The following is a 16,499-nucleotide window of genomic DNA, read 5'->3' as shown; positions in this document are numbered from 1 at the left end:
GGGACCATCCAGGCTCCATGCTATTTTTTCCTCCTGCAAGGAGTTGGCCCAATGTCCCTCAAGGTGAAAGGTGTTGGGGGTGGGGATGGCTTCCTCCCCCTCTGAGTGAAGTCTGGTCCACCCTCTCTTCTTATTTCCAAATCTGAACCTTGGTCCTCTCCTAGCTCTTGGCAAGTTCTTCCTCCTATTTACTTCCACCGTCCCACTTTATTTCAGCCCATTTCCCCTATTTCCAACCAGCACATTGATTTCTGCCTCACTCGTAGCCAGAGTGCATAAACCCAGGGCCTCTTGGGCCCCATTTTCCCACCACTTATCACCTCCATATCTCCCTTTAGGGTCAACCAAATCCCATACACCCCTTTTCAAATGTGGGGTTCAGCTTTGGTCCAGACTCTAGTCAGCTTCAGGCCCAGAGAAAGGATGGGGGTGGGCAACACCCTATTTGTTCCTTCTCCAACTTTTCCTCTCTCCCTTTACAGGTAAAGCTAGCATGTGTCAGATCACCATGATTTGACTTGACTGGGATATGTCCCCCACAGCCTGGTGTCCAGTCCCCTGTTCCACCCCATAACCCACCCCTCCCTCTAGAGGCAGCACGCCCTGCAGTGTTACAGCTCCTACCTCATTATCCCAACCCTCATCCTGCGTCTCTCATCTTCAGTCTCTCCTCCCCCCAACTCTGTCCTCTTAAAGCCTGGAAGGCAGAGGAGGCTGAAGCCACAGCTAACGCTGTAGTGGACACTGCTGGGGGCTGGGCAGGGGGTGGGAGTACCCCCCCAGGCCTTCATTGCCCCTCCCTTCCCTCCTACCCTGAATGGAAGGGAGGGAGGAGGCAGCGAACCCAGCCCCCAAAGCTTTCTCCTGGGTGAACAAGAGGAAAGGAATGAAGCAGGTGTGTCTGGCTGCTCCTGCCCACCCCTCCTCCTGGGGGACTCTCACCCGCCTGCCTGTGGTACTGTCTTTAGGGGGATGGGGAGAGAAACCCTGTCCTCTCCAGAGGCAGCAGAACTGAGCATGTGAAATGTCCTGCTGCCTTAGTCATGTCTGAGAGCTGCTGGGATGCAGGAGTTGGAGGGAAGGGAGCTGAGGGCAAGCACATGAGGGCAAGTCTCCCAGGTGGTGGGCCTGCAGGCATGCATCACCATGAGAGCCTCCTTTCCTTCTCAGCCCTACCCAGGGGTAGGGAGACATGGGTCAGGGCCAGGGAAGTATGGAGATGCAGGTAGGCTGGCAACTGGGAAAAGGAACAAGACTTCATCCTTGGTTGGTTCATCGAGAAGGGTGCCACTCTGGGGTGAACTGAGGCACAGGACTGAGGCACAGGACTCTCCACTGTGAGCAGCAGGAGGCCCGGATGAAGTTGGTGAAGGGTTCTTTCCCCGAGAACCTGACCCCACCTCCCTCTCCACTGCCTCCTCCTTGAGGGTCTGTTCCGGAAAAACATCAGATCTGAGAGCCAAGGAGAGTGCAATGCTGGACCCAGGCCGCCAGCTTAGCAGCGTTCTTATGGGGGTATGGAGGGGGGGCTGGCTGACCTGCCAAGGGACATCCTGAGCTGGGGATCTGGGGGCACAAGAGACCCAGGAAGGATATCCCCCCACCCCCAGCCTTACTTACATACCCCGCCTCCCCTGCCTGGACTCGGAGAGACCAGAATCCAGACAGCGAGTCTCCTGGCCCTCCCCTGCCACCCTTCTCCAGGCCGCACCTCCTAGCCCCACCTGCTCCCTGGGGCGCTGGGCTGGCTGGGTTGAGCTGGGTCTTGCCCAGGATTACTCCTCTCAGAGTACCTCCTGTCTCTGCTGACGGGTGCTACTGGCCGACACTCGTCCTGGCTTGTGGCAGAGGGCTCAGGCACAAGGTGGACAGCTGGAGCTCTGGCATCCAGGGCTCCTGATCCAGCTCCTTGCCAACTTCCCCACTGCCTCCATCTAGCCCAGGCCTCATCTCTGGTTTGGAAGATGGCTGTAGTCTCCTAACTGGCCGCCTGCTGTCAACTTGTCCCCTGCCTTTCAGTTCCCCAGACAGCAAGCAGTGTGGGAATCAGACCATGACATTTGCCTGCCTAAGACCCTCTGAAGGTTCCCATTCCTCTTACATAAAATCCCTTACCTTGGCCTGGAAGGATGCATAATGTGACCATTCCCCATCCCCCACCCCCTCCAGCAGCTCCTCTGCTGTTAATCTGTCCCTTGATTTCTTCACTCCAACCACACTGGCCTCTTTGCTGCTCCTCCTGAGATCTTTCTGTCCTCAGAGCTTTTGCATTCACACGGCCTCTGCCTGAAAAGCCCTTCCCCTCAATTTGCGCATGGCTCTCCTCCTCATGCAGTCTCAGCATGAGGTCTTCCCCAACCAGTAGCTTTATCTAGAGGGGCCCCACTCCCCACACATCACTCTACATCCAGCACTTTGCTTTATTTTCTTCACAGCACATAGCATTGTCTGAAATGATCTTGTTTGTGTGTTTTCTTGTTTACTGTTCATCTTCCCCAGCCCGAATGTAAACTCCAAGAGAGCAGGTCTTGTATCTCGCATTCACATCTGTATCCCCAGCACCTCTCGTCCCCCACAGAGTGCCAGGCCACAAAGAGTGCAAAAATAAATATTTGTTAAATGATGAGGGACAGAGGCCAGTGGGGGAGGGTGTCTGAGGCCTCCGCAGACTCACTTCAGCTCAGTGATGTCCATTTCTTCTTTTTAATCCTCCTCCCCCTCCCCATCAGCTTCCATTCATTCCCTCCCCCTCCAGGGGTAGGGGTGAAGAGATAAAAGGAGGCAGGCCCAGAGGATGCCTGGCTGACACTGCCCTAGAGTGTGGGGCAACCGCCAGCCCAACGGAACTGTCTGAGCTTGGGTCAGAGACCCGGGAGGCAAACCGGTCCTGGAGGCCACAGAAGTGAGCAGGGGGTCTGAGCGGGCCTGAACTGTCCCGTGATTGCCGTCTTGACGACCTCAGAGCTGGGAGGTTCCTGTAAGATTTTGTGGTCCATCCTCCACTCCCAGGAACCAAGGCGACGCTGCCCGGACAACATCGCAAGCTGCAGAGGACCAGGCACAGGGAGGCGAGCCGTCCGCTCACTTGCACACGCTGACCCACTCGGTGATGCGGCACTCCTCGCAGACCACGAAGCAGCACCAGTGGAAGCGGCAGTGACAGCGCTCGCTGCGCGTCTGGCGTAGGATGTTGTGGCCGCGGCCGCAGCACATGCTGCCGCAGCCGTCCGGGCCCACGCTGCTCTTGTTGCACAGGCGGCCCACGGTGCCCGCCGAGTCCAGGCGCGGCTCGCGCTCGCAGAAGTCGGGCGACTTCTCGAAGTAGACCAGGTCGGCGGTGCCGGCGCGGCGCCGAGGCCCCGGAATGTCCGGGGCTGGCGAGGGTGGCCCCGCGGGGCCCGGCTCCAGCTGGCCGCCGTTGCGGTTGTGCGGCCGGATGAGCGTGGCGCGGTGGAAGCGGCTACGTAGCAGTGCCCCTACAGCGCGGAACTCCGGCGTCACCTGCCAGCACGTCTTGAGCTGGCAGCTGCCTGACGTGCCGTGGCACTTGCACTTCCGCCGCATATTCTCCATCACCGCCTGCAGAGGGAGGCACGGGGAGGGGTGACGCCCGCGGCCAGCCCCACTGGCCTCCTCCCGTCGCAGACACCGGCCCTCGAGACTCTCAGAGGCTCTGGAAACCAACCCCCATTGAACGGAGGCAAAAGCTGAGGCCCCAGGTGGGTGGGTGGGTGGCACAGCTCCTAAACCAGGCGGCCAGGAGAAGAGTTCTGCCTACCTTTCTGCTGCTCTCGCATCCGCCTCCCACCCGGCCAGACCCTGGGGGAATTCCCTCCTTCCTGCTTCCCCTCCTCTCCCCCCACCCCCCGCCTTTCCCAGCAGCTGCAGGGGGGCCCTTGGGGCTCTAGGCTCTTGCTTCCTGAGGGGGGACCCCAGATCCTCAGGGAAATTCCCTCTCCTTCCAACCCGCAGGACCAGGAGCTGGGGTGTGCTGGCCCCACTACATCCCAGCCCCAAAGCCTCTGGCCTCACTCCAGGCAGTGAGCGGAGGCTGTGGGGAGGCTGAAAAAGCACCTTAACTCCTCTGGGCCCTGCAGCACTTTTCAGGGAGCCTAAGGAGAGGGGCCAGGGGCTGGGAAGACACCCCCTCCTCCCCCTCCCCCCCGCCCCCTCCCATTCTCCCATTCTACTGTCTGGTGCTTATTCTGCCCAGTGCTGAGAGCCACCATTCCTCCTGGGAAACAGTGAGCACCAACAGGGACCAACGGCCCTACCTGAGTACAGAACCAAAGGGAACCCAAAGAGCCAGACCCCCAGGGCAATGAAAGCGGAGAGAGTTTTCCAGGCCTCCAAGGGAGCTAGTTACAGGAATACAACGTACCCAGCCCCTGCCCAGCTCTCAGGCTGCTCTCCGGAGCCTCCTCCCAAAGAGCGCCTTCACATCATCCTCACCAGAGACCCCAGAGGAAACTGGCCACATCCTCCTCCCCCCGCTGCCCCCCATCCAAAAAATGACCTGGGTCCCCCAAACCTGGGCAGTAGGGCCATAAGAGAGGGACCCCGTTCCTCCAAGTCTTAAAGGGCTCTGCAGCTTGTATGTGCAGCCTGTGGTGTCAGCACCACGTGGAAAGCAGCCCCGTGCCTCCCCTGGCCAACAGCTCCAGAACATCTGCTTCCCACAGGCAGCAGCCATTAATTAACCAGTTTAACAAGGAGGAGGAGGCACTGCTGCTATGGGCTAGGATGGTATCAAAGCTTGGGAAAAGAGCTGCACGGACCGGACAGGACTGGGTGGGAGCTGGACGTGACCTGAGGGTGGCTATGCCTCAGTTTACGTCACCTCTCGGTCATGATGGAAGAGCTGAATCAGCTCCAGTCTTTGTGGAAGAAGAAGGTGAACTGGCCTGGGCTGAGAAGCCAGGAGAGAGGGGAGTGAGATGGAGAAAGTGCCAGCTAGAGTGAGGGGAAGCCAGAAACAAGGCCTGAGCAGGCTGGGCAGGGCCAAGAGAAGGGACGGGGTGGAAGAGCCAGGAAAAGAAGGTGCTGAGGGCCAGAGAGGCAACTTGGTGTAGACTACACTATAGAACAAAAGGGCTCAGGGCTCAACTGCCTGGGGATGGATCCTGCCTCTGCCACTTTCTCACTTGTTGCATCACCTTCGTCAAGCTTCTTAGTCTATCTGTGCCTTACTTTCCATATCTGAACATGAGGCTAATAATAGAACCCTCATGGGTAGGTGTAAGGGTGAAATAGGATGTAGTAAAATGCTCCAGGCAGTGCCTAACACAGAGTAAGCACTCAATAAATTAAATGCAGGATATTATTACTTCCCCTTTCTTTCTTTCCTCCCTCCCTCCCTTCCTTCCTTCCTTCCTCTCCTCCTCCTCTTCTTCTTCCTCTCCCTCTCCCTCTCCTTCTTCTTCTTCTCTCTCTCTCAAATAAATGACCTTTGAGGTAGTATGAACATTGGGGGGTGGGGGGAGAAAGGAGGACGACAACATAACACAGTACCACAGTGGCCCCTAGGGATCTCCCTTTGCAGGAATCCCTCTTTCTGCACAGAAAGCCTGGGAGAGGAGGGGGGTCCCAGCATAGGAAAGCACCGAATCATGGAACATTTATGCTGGGGAGCCTTATGGATGATGCAGTTCAACCTTCTCATTTTACAGGGGGAGCGACAGACTTGCAAAGGTGGGCCTAGACTCTGAGGTCCTGACTGCAGCCCAGAGCTCTCCCCACTACTCACAGCAGGAGATGGGAGAAGCAGGCTGCTCAGTGGAAGGGGAGCTATCCCAGGGCAGGGGTTGTTTTATCCCCATATTCCCAGGCCTAGTCCAGCGCCTGGCACACAGTAGTTATCCAAAACACATCTGATGACTGAATTAGGAGGGGGCAATGAGAAAGCTGCTGAATTAGGGAGAGTGGTGTGGTCCCCAGAGGAGACATAAGCCTGGGGGAGGGGAGGGGCCTAGGCAGAGGGGTCTGGAGCAGGCCCAGAGGGATGGGGTTCTCACCTGCCGCCCCACTCGGTTGTTGTGGAGCCTCATGCGCGCATGGATGTCTCTGTGAGGCTCCCGGGAGTCCAGAAAGTCTTTAGAGAAGCGCTCTCCGAAACCCACGTCGGGGCTGCAGCCGCCCCACTCCCAGGAGTCCTGCAGGCCTGGGCTGGCAGAAGGCAGGACAGGGTGCTCGGGAACTCCGTGGCTCAGGCCCTTACCGCGCTGCAGCGCCTCCAGCTGCAGGCGGTGCAACTTCCGACGGAAGGCCTCCTCGTCCCCGCGCCGAGACGCGTCACAGCCACAGGCCCTCAGCTTGCCCAGGGCGCAGGCGTTGGATACCGCGTGCACCACGCCGGCTGCCGAGATGGCGTAGGCGAAGGCACTCTCTCGGAAACCTGCGCAGAGAGACACAGGAAACAGCCTTTGAGGAGCCTCCACATCCCATCCCTCTGCCCTCCCTGCCCAACCTTCTCACCATACTGAGAGGAAGTAGAGGCCCAGTGTTGGGGGAGAATCTGGTACAAGGGCATAGATTCAAAGAGGGGCAGAAATCACACCGGAAGTTCTGCACACAATGGAATGGGAGAGGTCTCTCCCACAGCCCTCCGTTTTGAACTCCTTTCCCTTGCTTCACTCTTAGCAAGTTCAGAATTGAGACTACATCTCTCCTGCCGGACAGAAAGTATCTAGTAAACATTAATTTTTTTTTTTAACCATCAGGGACTTAAGCTACTACCTCTCATGTGATATCTGCAATTTTAAGATAAGCCTGCAGAAAGAAGGCAAATTTTAACCTAAAAAATATTACCAGTGATGGAATTCAGGGCCCCAGGAGATGTTAATGGGCAGAAGGGTAAGTAAGAGGAGAAGGTGTCCTAAAGTTCCCGGCCCCAAGATCTCCTGCCTGCAGCCACCCCCTTAGGCCCATCAAAGAACACTGTCTGATGGCCACGTGCGAGAGGCAAACAAAAGAGCCAGCAGAACTTCCCCTTTGCCTGTCTGGACATCCTAGAAGTTCTCCTCGGAAAAGGGCATCGCCCAGCCACCAGCCACCGACCAGCTTGTCGTCGGTCGAGGTCAGCTGAAGAGGTTGTTTGAAGGATGCTGGAGGTGAGCCCACCGCCTGCTCAGGGTTAATCACATAGCGGTTTTGAACACTGAGAAGGAACGGTTAGCTAAGGTAGATGCCTTCCTGAGATGCTTAGGGGTGCAAAGACTCCCTGATGAGCCACTCTCAGGAGTCCAGGACTTGTCTACACTGCTTTCCTCCTTGGTGTTCCCAAGCCTGAGCCATCCTCTGGGCCTGTGGCAGGGGGAGGCCTACTTGCGGGGAAGGGTAGGGCTCTGGGACCTGCAAGCTGCTTCTTCCTTATTCTGCATCTGAGAAAGGACCGGCGAGGGGCAGGTTCTGGTACTGGTTACTGACCAGCCTCTGAACCTGAGAGAGTTCAAGCAGTGGGAGAAACTAAGGGTCATAACAGCTCCCACACTAGGAGAAGAATCCACCTGTGCCATAGACACCTGTGGGGGAGCCCAGAACCCATCTGGAGGCTGATGGCTTGGTAGAGGCCAGAGATTCAGAAAAACAAAACAAAACAAAATTGGGTCCTTCTACATCAGTTCCAAAGACTGGGAGGACTTGGAGGCCTCACTGATCCCAGAGAGCCAACCAGGAGAGATGCCCGAGGCTGCAGGAGTTATGGAGCTGGACACAGCCCCAGTTCTCCCAGCAGGCCTGGCCACCTTCTGCTGAAGGACATTGGCTCTGGGGAAGACAAGCTGCTGAGTAAGAAACCCAGGTAGCCCACTTCCCAGTCCTATGGCCCTGTCTATGCATGGCACCAGGAAAGAGCAAGATGCTGGTCCAGGGGAATGTGCTGGGCCAACCCAAACACCATTTTCCAGGCTCTGTTACATTCAAGGGCAGGCCTAGAGGAATCTGGAGAAAGCCCACAGCCTACAGAGAACACCCCTACCTACCCCAGGCAGCTAAAGACACCATCCTAATGGCCTCTGGCAGCTGTCACAGCCACTGAAGGAGTGACTGGGCAGGGCTTGTGTGGTCATCCTCTGATCCAGGCGTTCAGGCCTCAGAGAAGTCCAGCCCATTGGGTCTGCCCCCCGCTCCTATTCAGGGCCCCAGTTTCAGTCCTGGCCCCGACTGTCTGGGGCAGATGCAGGCACTGTGCCATCTGGCCAGCTGGAGAGGGAGAGGGGAGGGGCCTTGGCCAGCTGGGCTGCCCGGAGCACTGGGGGTGGGGGGCTCCTTAAGACGCACAATTAGCCGCCCTGCCTTTGATCTGGGACAGGGACTGCCAGCATCTAAGTGGAGTCAGCTGCTGCTACAGGAAGAAGCCAACGGCCAGGAAGGGGCTGGGGGAGGAGGTTTGGAGGGCAGGGAAGTGTGGAAGAGAGAGGATTCCCGAGCCAGTGGGAGCTAGGAGGGGATAGAGAAGCTTGAGCCCTGCCCATTCAAGTCAAAGAGGGAGGAGAGGGGAGAGGTCTGGTCTCCATTCCGTCCGTGCAAATAATCTGTGCACAAATAATCTGTGCGTGCTCATGTGCCTGGGCTGGGGAGAGAGAGAGGGTTGTGTGCACGTGGGAACACTTAGGGGTGACACTGAACGTAGCCACATGTTTGCACAAACACGGGTAGGTGTTTGTGTGTGTGTTGTGTGCGCGCGTGCATATCAGTTCCATTTCTTGGATTACTCCTCCATTGCACCAGTTCACCTCTGGGCACACGGGAGGAAATCATGGTGGCCTTGTAGCTTGGGAGGCAGTATGCAGGGGGTTGAGGGCATTCTCTAAAGACAGCTGGCCTGCATTTGAGTCCTGGCTCTACAGCTCACATACAAGCTGTGTGACTAATGGCAAGTTAACCAACCTCTCTTAGCTTCATTTGGAAATGAAGATAATGATAGGACCTACTGCACGGGGATTGTTTGAGGATACTAAAGTACAGATAAAGTGCTTTAGAACAGTGCCAAGCACACAGCAAGTACTTAATATGTTTTGGCTAATTTATTGGGTGCCACGAGAATAATAGGACCTTAAGTAATCCTGGGATAGAATTGCCTGTGCCTCAGTCTCCCCATCTGAGTACCACCACATACCCCAAGCCTGGAGACCTAGGCATAAAACAAAGACTCCCTGAGGATAAATGTAAAAGGGAGGTGGGAGATGAAAGAGCCAGGGCCTTGGAGAGCAGAGGATGGACTCAAATTGTTGGGTTCCCCTGGGCTGGGAGCCTGGCTTACTGCAGAGCCGCAACCCCCTCTTTCCATCCATTCTCAATGGGCCTGGGCCTTAGAGAGGGCAGTACCCAAACTTCATGAGTGCTCCAGTGCCCGCTGTGTGAACCTACTCACTCCCTTCCACCAAGCCTCTCCCTGTCCTCTCATCCCCTCTCACTCCAGTGCCCAAGCCCAGCCCAAAGTAGCCCCTTCCCCAAATGTCCCTCTGATCCCCGCATCCTGAGTAAGAGATGGAGGGGTTCTCTAGTCCTCACAATGAAGAGCTCCCCTGTAGCCGTTGTTTGTCCAGCATCTCACCCATCGAGGCACCAACCCTGTGGATCCTCAGAACAGAAAGCTGGGGATACCACTGCCCTCGGCACTTAGGTCATAGCTGTGCCTGGGCTGGGGGGTCCTCTCACAGCTTATTTAGGACTGTTTCTAGCCCCGCTAGAGGCCCCTCTCTCTGTGCCCCAACTCCCAGGGCCCAGCACCCTCACATCCCTCTCCTTGGTTGGGTAAAGCCCTATTGTATGTCCTGCTTCCCAGGCACCCACTCTAGGTGCTCAAGAATACTTCCGTCTCCCTCTTACGTCAGAACTCCATCCCTTCAGCCCAGCCCATCTCAGGGAAGGTGTCAGGACAATTAGATGACAGTAACAGCATTCAGATGGAAGACCTGGGGGACCACCTCCTTCTAGCAGTCTCTGAATTTTAAACATGGCAGAGTGCACCTTTAAGAGAACCCCACTGGCAGCTTGGGTCAGAAGGGGGGTGGGCATCCTGATAGTCCACGTGGGGGAAACTGGGGTCACCTGACCCCATGATGGACAATCTGTGGCTTGAAAATAAGGGAGACTGGGGGAAGGATCCAGTCCAGGGGCTGGTTACCACCAAGATGGGCCCCATGGGATTCAAATTTAGCTAGTCCTTGAGGTGATGGGCCAAGATGGACCAAAAAAATGATCCCACAAGTGTTGAGTGAGGGAGACACGGCAATGGTGGCCCCTGGAGGTGGGAGGTGGAGGGAGCGGAAATTTCTTTCCAGAAGCACAGAGTCCCCTCCGAGGAATGAGAGGTAGAAATGAGGTGTTGCAATGTGGGGGGCGGGGGGCAGAAACCACAGAGGTAGGACGGTGTTCCGAGGCCAAAGGAAGGAGGCCAGCCTCCCTGCGGGAGCCTAGGACCCACTGTCCCATCCCCTCCCGGCGCTGGGCCCTGCCCCGCGCCGGCTAGCCGTGGCAAGTCTCCCGCATCCACACCTCACCTCTCCCCACACCCGTCCCCCCAGCTCACCTCCCGCTTATTAAACTGCAGGTGAACCCGGGGGCATCTGGCACCGCGCCAGCCCCGCAGGGTTCCACCTCTCGGAACTCGCCCTGAAGCTTCAAAGCCCCCCGTGTCCTCCACCAGCCCGAACAGGCCTCACCCGGGCGAAGCAATAGGGACTCCTGAGAGTCTAGAGGGGACAGGAGGACCAGAGTGGAAAGAGGGGACACCGAGGCCGGGAAGAGGGATGAAGAGCTAGCCTCGCCTCACCCGAAGTGGCAGGGGTGAGAACCTCAATGCCTGCCCGAGACCCCAGTGAGCAGAACCTGGAACAAGCTCGGGGCCCGAGCGCTGGAAAGAGAACCGGACTTCGGGGAGCGAGTGGGCTCGGGCGCGCGGCGGCGGCGGCGAGCGCTGGCCCGGCCCGGCCGGGTCAGGAGAGATGCCGTGGCCTGTCACTTCGTGTCCGCGAGGGAGAGGGCAGCGGGGGCGGCCGGGGCGGGGCGCCGGACCTGAGTTGGGCCGGCCGACCGGCGGGGGTCGCGGGGAGCCTCTCTGGGCAGACGGCTGGAGGGGCTCAGGGACTCAGGGACTCAGGGGCTCAGGGGCGGGAGCGCCAGCCTGGGGAGGGGGGCGCCCTTTTTGAGAGGCACGCGGCTGGGGCCGGGAGCCGTCTGCCGATGCCCGCGGGGATTAGTTCGCGGCTACATGCCGCCACACGCGTCGGGCTGGGCTCGGCCGGGGAGAAACAGCGCCCTGGGCGCGCGGGGGCGGGAGGAGGGAAAGCGCGCGGGGGCGGGGCGGGCGGCCGGGGGCGGGGCTGGGCTGGGCTGGGGGAGGCTGGCGTGGCCCCTGACTTGGGGGCTCCGGGGATGCAAGGAGGGGTCCTGGTGGAAAGGGAAAGGCCCCTGACTCTGAGTTCTTTCTGAAGTTCGGGTACATTAGAGTCTGACTCTCCCAGAAGCCTCTGGGCCCCAAGGCCACAGGGTACAGGGGTACCCCTCCTCCTCTACTGTCACCTGAGAATTGTACAAGTCGCAAGGAGCCAGGTCCCCACACTGTCCCACTCAAGCAGCTGAGGGGAGAGAGAGATACCCAGCTAGGCCCATCCAGGAGACAGGACCCCCACCTTTCCCAAAAGACCTGAGTCAAAGTCTAAGATACCAGGGCAGGAGGTGGGTGTGAGCGGAAATGAGTGACAAAACCTTCTGTCACCTCCAGCCCAAGCCACTCAAGGGATTGTGAGGGTAGACCCTGGGTCACCCAGAAGTCCAGGGAGGGGGACAGATAGTGGGCTGCAGCTTCTCTGAGCTGTGAGGGGAAGAGGAATTGCCAGGGCCGTCAGGCCTGCTGGGCAGGAGGCAGGCACACACCCATTGCCTCTGATTTAGAGAGGATTTTCAGGGGTGGCAAGGATGACACAGAGGCTGGTGGTGTAACCCCACTGGGAAGAGCTTCTGCAGAAGTACAGTTTTACCTGCCCAGGCTTCCCTCAACTACACCATTTAACAAAAGTCCCTGACCCCTCTTCATGTTGATTCTGGGTACTTTATCCCAGGCTTCCATTCTACATGGTGTTTACTAGGTAGAGGGTAAATTGAGGCAGGCAACAGATACGGATATTTCCTGGGCCTGAGATATGCAGCGTCAGTCTCAGGGCAGATAACCCAGGAGTTCAATTCTCAGGCGTGAAGCCTGCTGCCCTCACCCCACACAGCCCAGCCTGGAGCCACATCTACCCCATTAGTCTGACCCTCATGGACTTTCCCAGAGCAGAAAGAGGCAGGAGAGCGGCACGGCTGGCAGATGAGCACCTGGGGAGGTTGCCGGCTTGAGGGAGTGGGTTAGGGGACGGCTGGCAGATAGGTTCCAGAGTGGAAGTGCTGAGTGGGGTGGGCAGAAGGTCAAGGGTGAAGGGCAGCTACCTCTGCTGAAGATGGGACTCTCATAGGGGATCTTGTTTCGAGTCTCAAGACTAGAGCAGTTCCAGCGCTGGTCCCGGAACTGGTGCTGGCACTCATGGATGGCGATCTGGATGCCCTGGATGGCCGAGGCGGCCACGTCAGGGTGGCGCACACACACCTCCATCTGCCGCTTGCTTAGGCCTGGCAATGTCAGGCACACTGTGTTGGCGTTGAGCACGGGCTCCTGGGGGAGGCGGAGGCCCAGAATATCATTGGGTGAAGACCTGCAGGCATGTGGGGTGGGGGTGGGGGTGGGTGAGTGTTTTCGGGGGCTGGGAGGGCCCCACCTAACTATACACACTCTGTCCCAAAGGCCATAATTCCTCTGTTCCCACCCCTGCTTTTGAAGGCTGAGCCCATCAGTATACCCCTAAACATTCTCCTTTCCTCGACCTTCTCACCAACATCCCCTCCAACACGACCCACCTAGCTGCACACCCACACAGATTACGTGCAAATGCACACACGTCCGGTATGCCTGCACACACAGTATTTCATAAGTACATCCCCAGGCATAGATGCTCTCACATGCAGTGTTCTCCGGGAGACCACTCCCAAACGGCATGTTTCAGACAGTCACATTCATGCAGGCACACTTCCGCACACAATGAGGTAGACACACAGACGCAGGAACACTTACCCACACGTACACTTCATCAGACATAGTTATACACATAGACACAGACACTCACAAGTACACACACATGTTCATCTTAACATACATTGATCCATGAGCCCTCGCATTCACACACGTGTGCACACACAGATTGCTGTTTACAACACAGCTTGCTGGGCTCACTCGACCACAGACAGACGAACAGACACACACACGTACACACACACACACACACACACACACACACACACACACACACACACACACATACTGAGAACCCTTCTAGCTGCAATCTCTCACTGACCCCACCTGGGCTACCCTCATTTGGCCCCCAACCCCTGTCCCCACCTGGGGGCGATCTGCAAGGTGGAGCAGGGCAGTTTGAGTTTTACTCCTGGGGTTGGGGGTGCATTCCCCCAGCACAGCAGGGACTCCAGGTTGGCACTTGCTTCCCCCTAAACACACACCTCCCCTTCTAGCAGCCCTCACTCTCCTGGGCACTGCCCTGTCTCCCTGGACTGCCCTTATTCTGTCACCAGTTCAACCCTCTCCTGTGAGAGTACTCTTTCATTGGTCACCAGCACTTTCCCGCGACACCGTCCCTCCCTCCTTCCAGGGTCCCCTGCCCCAGCAGGAGCTCAGACGCCCCTGTGGCTGAGGGTCCCAGCTCTCCAGGAGGGCGGGGCATAAGGTGAGGGCTCACCTGGGCAAGGCGGCAGCCAGCAGCAGTAGGAAGAAGAGGAGCGCGCAGAGCGCGGGCCGCGGCTGGGGCCGAGGTCGGAGCCGCAGCCAGGGGCAAGGGTGGGTGCTGCCCATCGCGCGCGGGCCGTGATGGGCCAGGAATGGGGGGCTCACAGCCCGGTGGGACCGGCGAGCCAGGGGCGACGGCGCATGATCCGCGGGGGTCGGGGCGGCTGCGACACACAGCTCCAACTCGGGTCACGGCTCCGGGAGCAGACGGTGCCCGCCTCCCCGCTCCATGGGGCAGCGCCCCCGGGCACCGCCCTCGGGGGGGTGGGGGCGGGCGGGCTCACCGGGCACCTCCTGGCACAGGGGTTCGGGGAATTTCCCGAGGGCCCCCTGAAACAACTCCCGGTGCCTCTCGAGGGTAAGGGGGGGCCCGGAGGTGCTGCGGGCGAGGGACGAGAGGCTGGGGTGCCGGGAAGCCCCCCCCAGCACAGCGCGGTGAGCCTGCGCTTCCGAGGGCGTGCGAGGCGGGCGGGGGTGGGGGGGCGGCGCTGTCTGTGCCCGGCCCCACCGCTCAGTGAGTGAGTGACTGTCCCGGCTCGGGGAGCTCCGCCGCCTCCCTCCCCGCCCCCCCGCAGTGTGTCTCAGGGCTCTACCCCACGTGACGTCATGACGACGGGGCGAGGGGGGGCGGGTAGAGGCGTGTACTCGTCCCGAGGCCACTGTGTCCGCTCAGGATTCGGGGCGGGAGCAGCGGTGGGGAGGGTGGGGGCGAGGAGAGGTGTTGGGGTCTGTGCGATCAGGCACAGGGCGGTGCCAGTGAGCCGGCTCGCTGGTTTGTGTGGGAAGGTGCGTGTTACTGCGAGGTGTGTGCGCCTGGCTGAGCCGCAGCTGCTGGGGAGCCATTACCCCCCAGTATACACACCTGCAGGGGCTGGAGGGAGGGGCTGGCCCTCTGCTCGCCTCCCCCACCTCAGGAGGGACTTCCCAGGCTTGGCTGCCGAGGCAGGTGTGGGATCCTACAAAGGGGTTTGGCAGCCTCTAGATCTTGCTCTTGTTCGCTGTGTGACCTACAACAGGTGCCTCCTGGACACTGAGCCACCCGCTGCCTCTGTGAAATGCGGTTAATGAGGCCCAACCTCATCTAGTCAGTGAGCCAATGAAGGTAAAGTTACTGGGACACCAGTGAATGTTTGTCTGGGAGCAGAGCACCCCGGGGTGGCACACCCTAGGAGGAGGGATTAGAGAGCCTTTTAATCCTAAAAGTGTGTTTCAAGGTCATCTTATTATGTCCCCTTTTATTTCACAAGAAAATACTGAAGCTCAGAGAGGGTCATGACTTACTCAAGTTCTCACAGCAAGTTAATGGAAGAGCTGGAACCAAACCCAGTGAGAGCACAGCAGCAGCGGCCCCAGCATTACGTACTGCTCGCCTGGGCCCTGCCTACAGATGCTCCAGGTCTTACCTTGGCCCTGCCAGCTTGGTCCTCTGAGAGCTCCCCAACACCAGCCTCCTGGCTCAGGCCCACTCCTCTCTGGGATCCCTTTCTGCCTTCACACCCCAGCTGAACACTGGGCTCACCTCAATATGGGATGAGTGTACTAGACTCAGGTAAGGGTCTGAGAGCCAGAGGGTTGGGGACAGAGGCTCCAGCTTCTGTTTCTGGTTCTAACCTGGGCCCTGATAGTGAAACCTACTCCCACTGTGGCCTTGACATCCTCCTCTGTAAAATGGGCACAAACCTCCCACTCTACACATACACCTCCCTCCCAACCTCACTGCCCCCTCTCTCTGAAGAGAGCCCCTCCTGGTTTAAGGATAAACTACCAGAGCCTCTGGGCTCTGAGACAAAAGGGGCCCATTCCCGGGATTGCCCATCCCTGGGCAGTTGAAGGAGAAGGGTGGGGCCTTCCTTGTCCCCAGACTGTCAGGTGATGGGGGCGGCCTGAGCAACAGCAGGCTGACGGCATACTCCCCCTCCTTTCCCCCATCTCTGCTGGCAGCCACTGCAGCTGTCGGGAATTAAGGGCTTGAGGCTGCTGGGGGTGAGGGTGGGGCAGTGGGGGGAGCAGTCTGGCTGGACAGCAGGAAAACAGCCGGGGGGGCAGGAAGCAGTCTGCGTCAGCCAGAGCCTTGTTTGACCCCAGCCACCCCCTCCCCTCCCCACTCTCCCCCACCATGCTGCAGGGACAGGGACGGCTTGGATCTAGAGTTTGGGAAGGGTATGGGGAGGGGCAGGGCAGGTCCACTTTCAACCCGGGAAGGAGGCATGAGCCCAGAGTGGCAGAGGGCACCAGCAGGGACAAGCCAGGCTTGGGAGTCAAATTCCCATTGGCTGTTGGGGAAACTGAGGCCCAGAAAGGATTAGGAACAGGCCCCATGTGATAAGGGAATGAGTTCATAATTCAGGTTGCAGACCTCCTTAATCTGCATCTACTGCTCCGCATTTCCCACACGTGATGCATCGGATGTAAATATCCCCTAGGGTAGGCCATTGAGGCAAATTCTGATTCTGGGCCCGTGCAGCTGACTCAGCCTTTCCAGGGGCAAGACCCAGGGGTCTGCATTTCTAACCAAGGCCCCAAGTGATTTTCTTGAGGCCCACACCTGGGAAATGCTACTGACCTGGCTGGGTGGCTGATTTCTTTTTCCTCTGGCCTTCATGGGCTGAGGATGGTTTTTTGCTCCCCTACCCTCCGCTGTTCATGAAATACAGAAGTGTAAGGG

General features: G+C 58.5%; 1 protein-coding gene across 1 annotated transcript; it reads right to left on the bottom strand.

Annotated features, from left to right (window-relative positions):
- Positions 1-2,705: 2,705 nt before the first annotated feature.
- Positions 2,706-14,331, bottom strand: WNT10A (Wnt family member 10A). The gene is made up of 4 exons (XM_079925343.1): positions 13,788-14,331; positions 12,430-12,692; positions 6,015-6,394; positions 2,706-3,579 (listed from the first exon to the last, which is right to left on the bottom strand). Exons 1-4 carry the CDS (start codon positions 13,898-13,900, stop codon positions 3,082-3,084), a joined length of 1,254 nt encoding a protein of 417 aa, XP_079781469.1. The 5' UTR covers positions 13,901-14,331; the 3' UTR covers positions 2,706-3,081.
- Between the last annotated feature and the right edge of the window lie 2,168 nt (positions 14,332-16,499).

This window comes from Stenella coeruleoalba (assembly GCF_951394435.1).
Source record: "Stenella coeruleoalba genome assembly, chromosome: 6".
Classification (NCBI taxonomy): Eukaryota; Metazoa; Chordata; class Mammalia; order Artiodactyla; family Delphinidae; genus Stenella; species Stenella coeruleoalba.
Note: the sequence above shows the minus strand (reverse complement) of the source record. Positions and strands in the feature narration are given on the sequence as shown.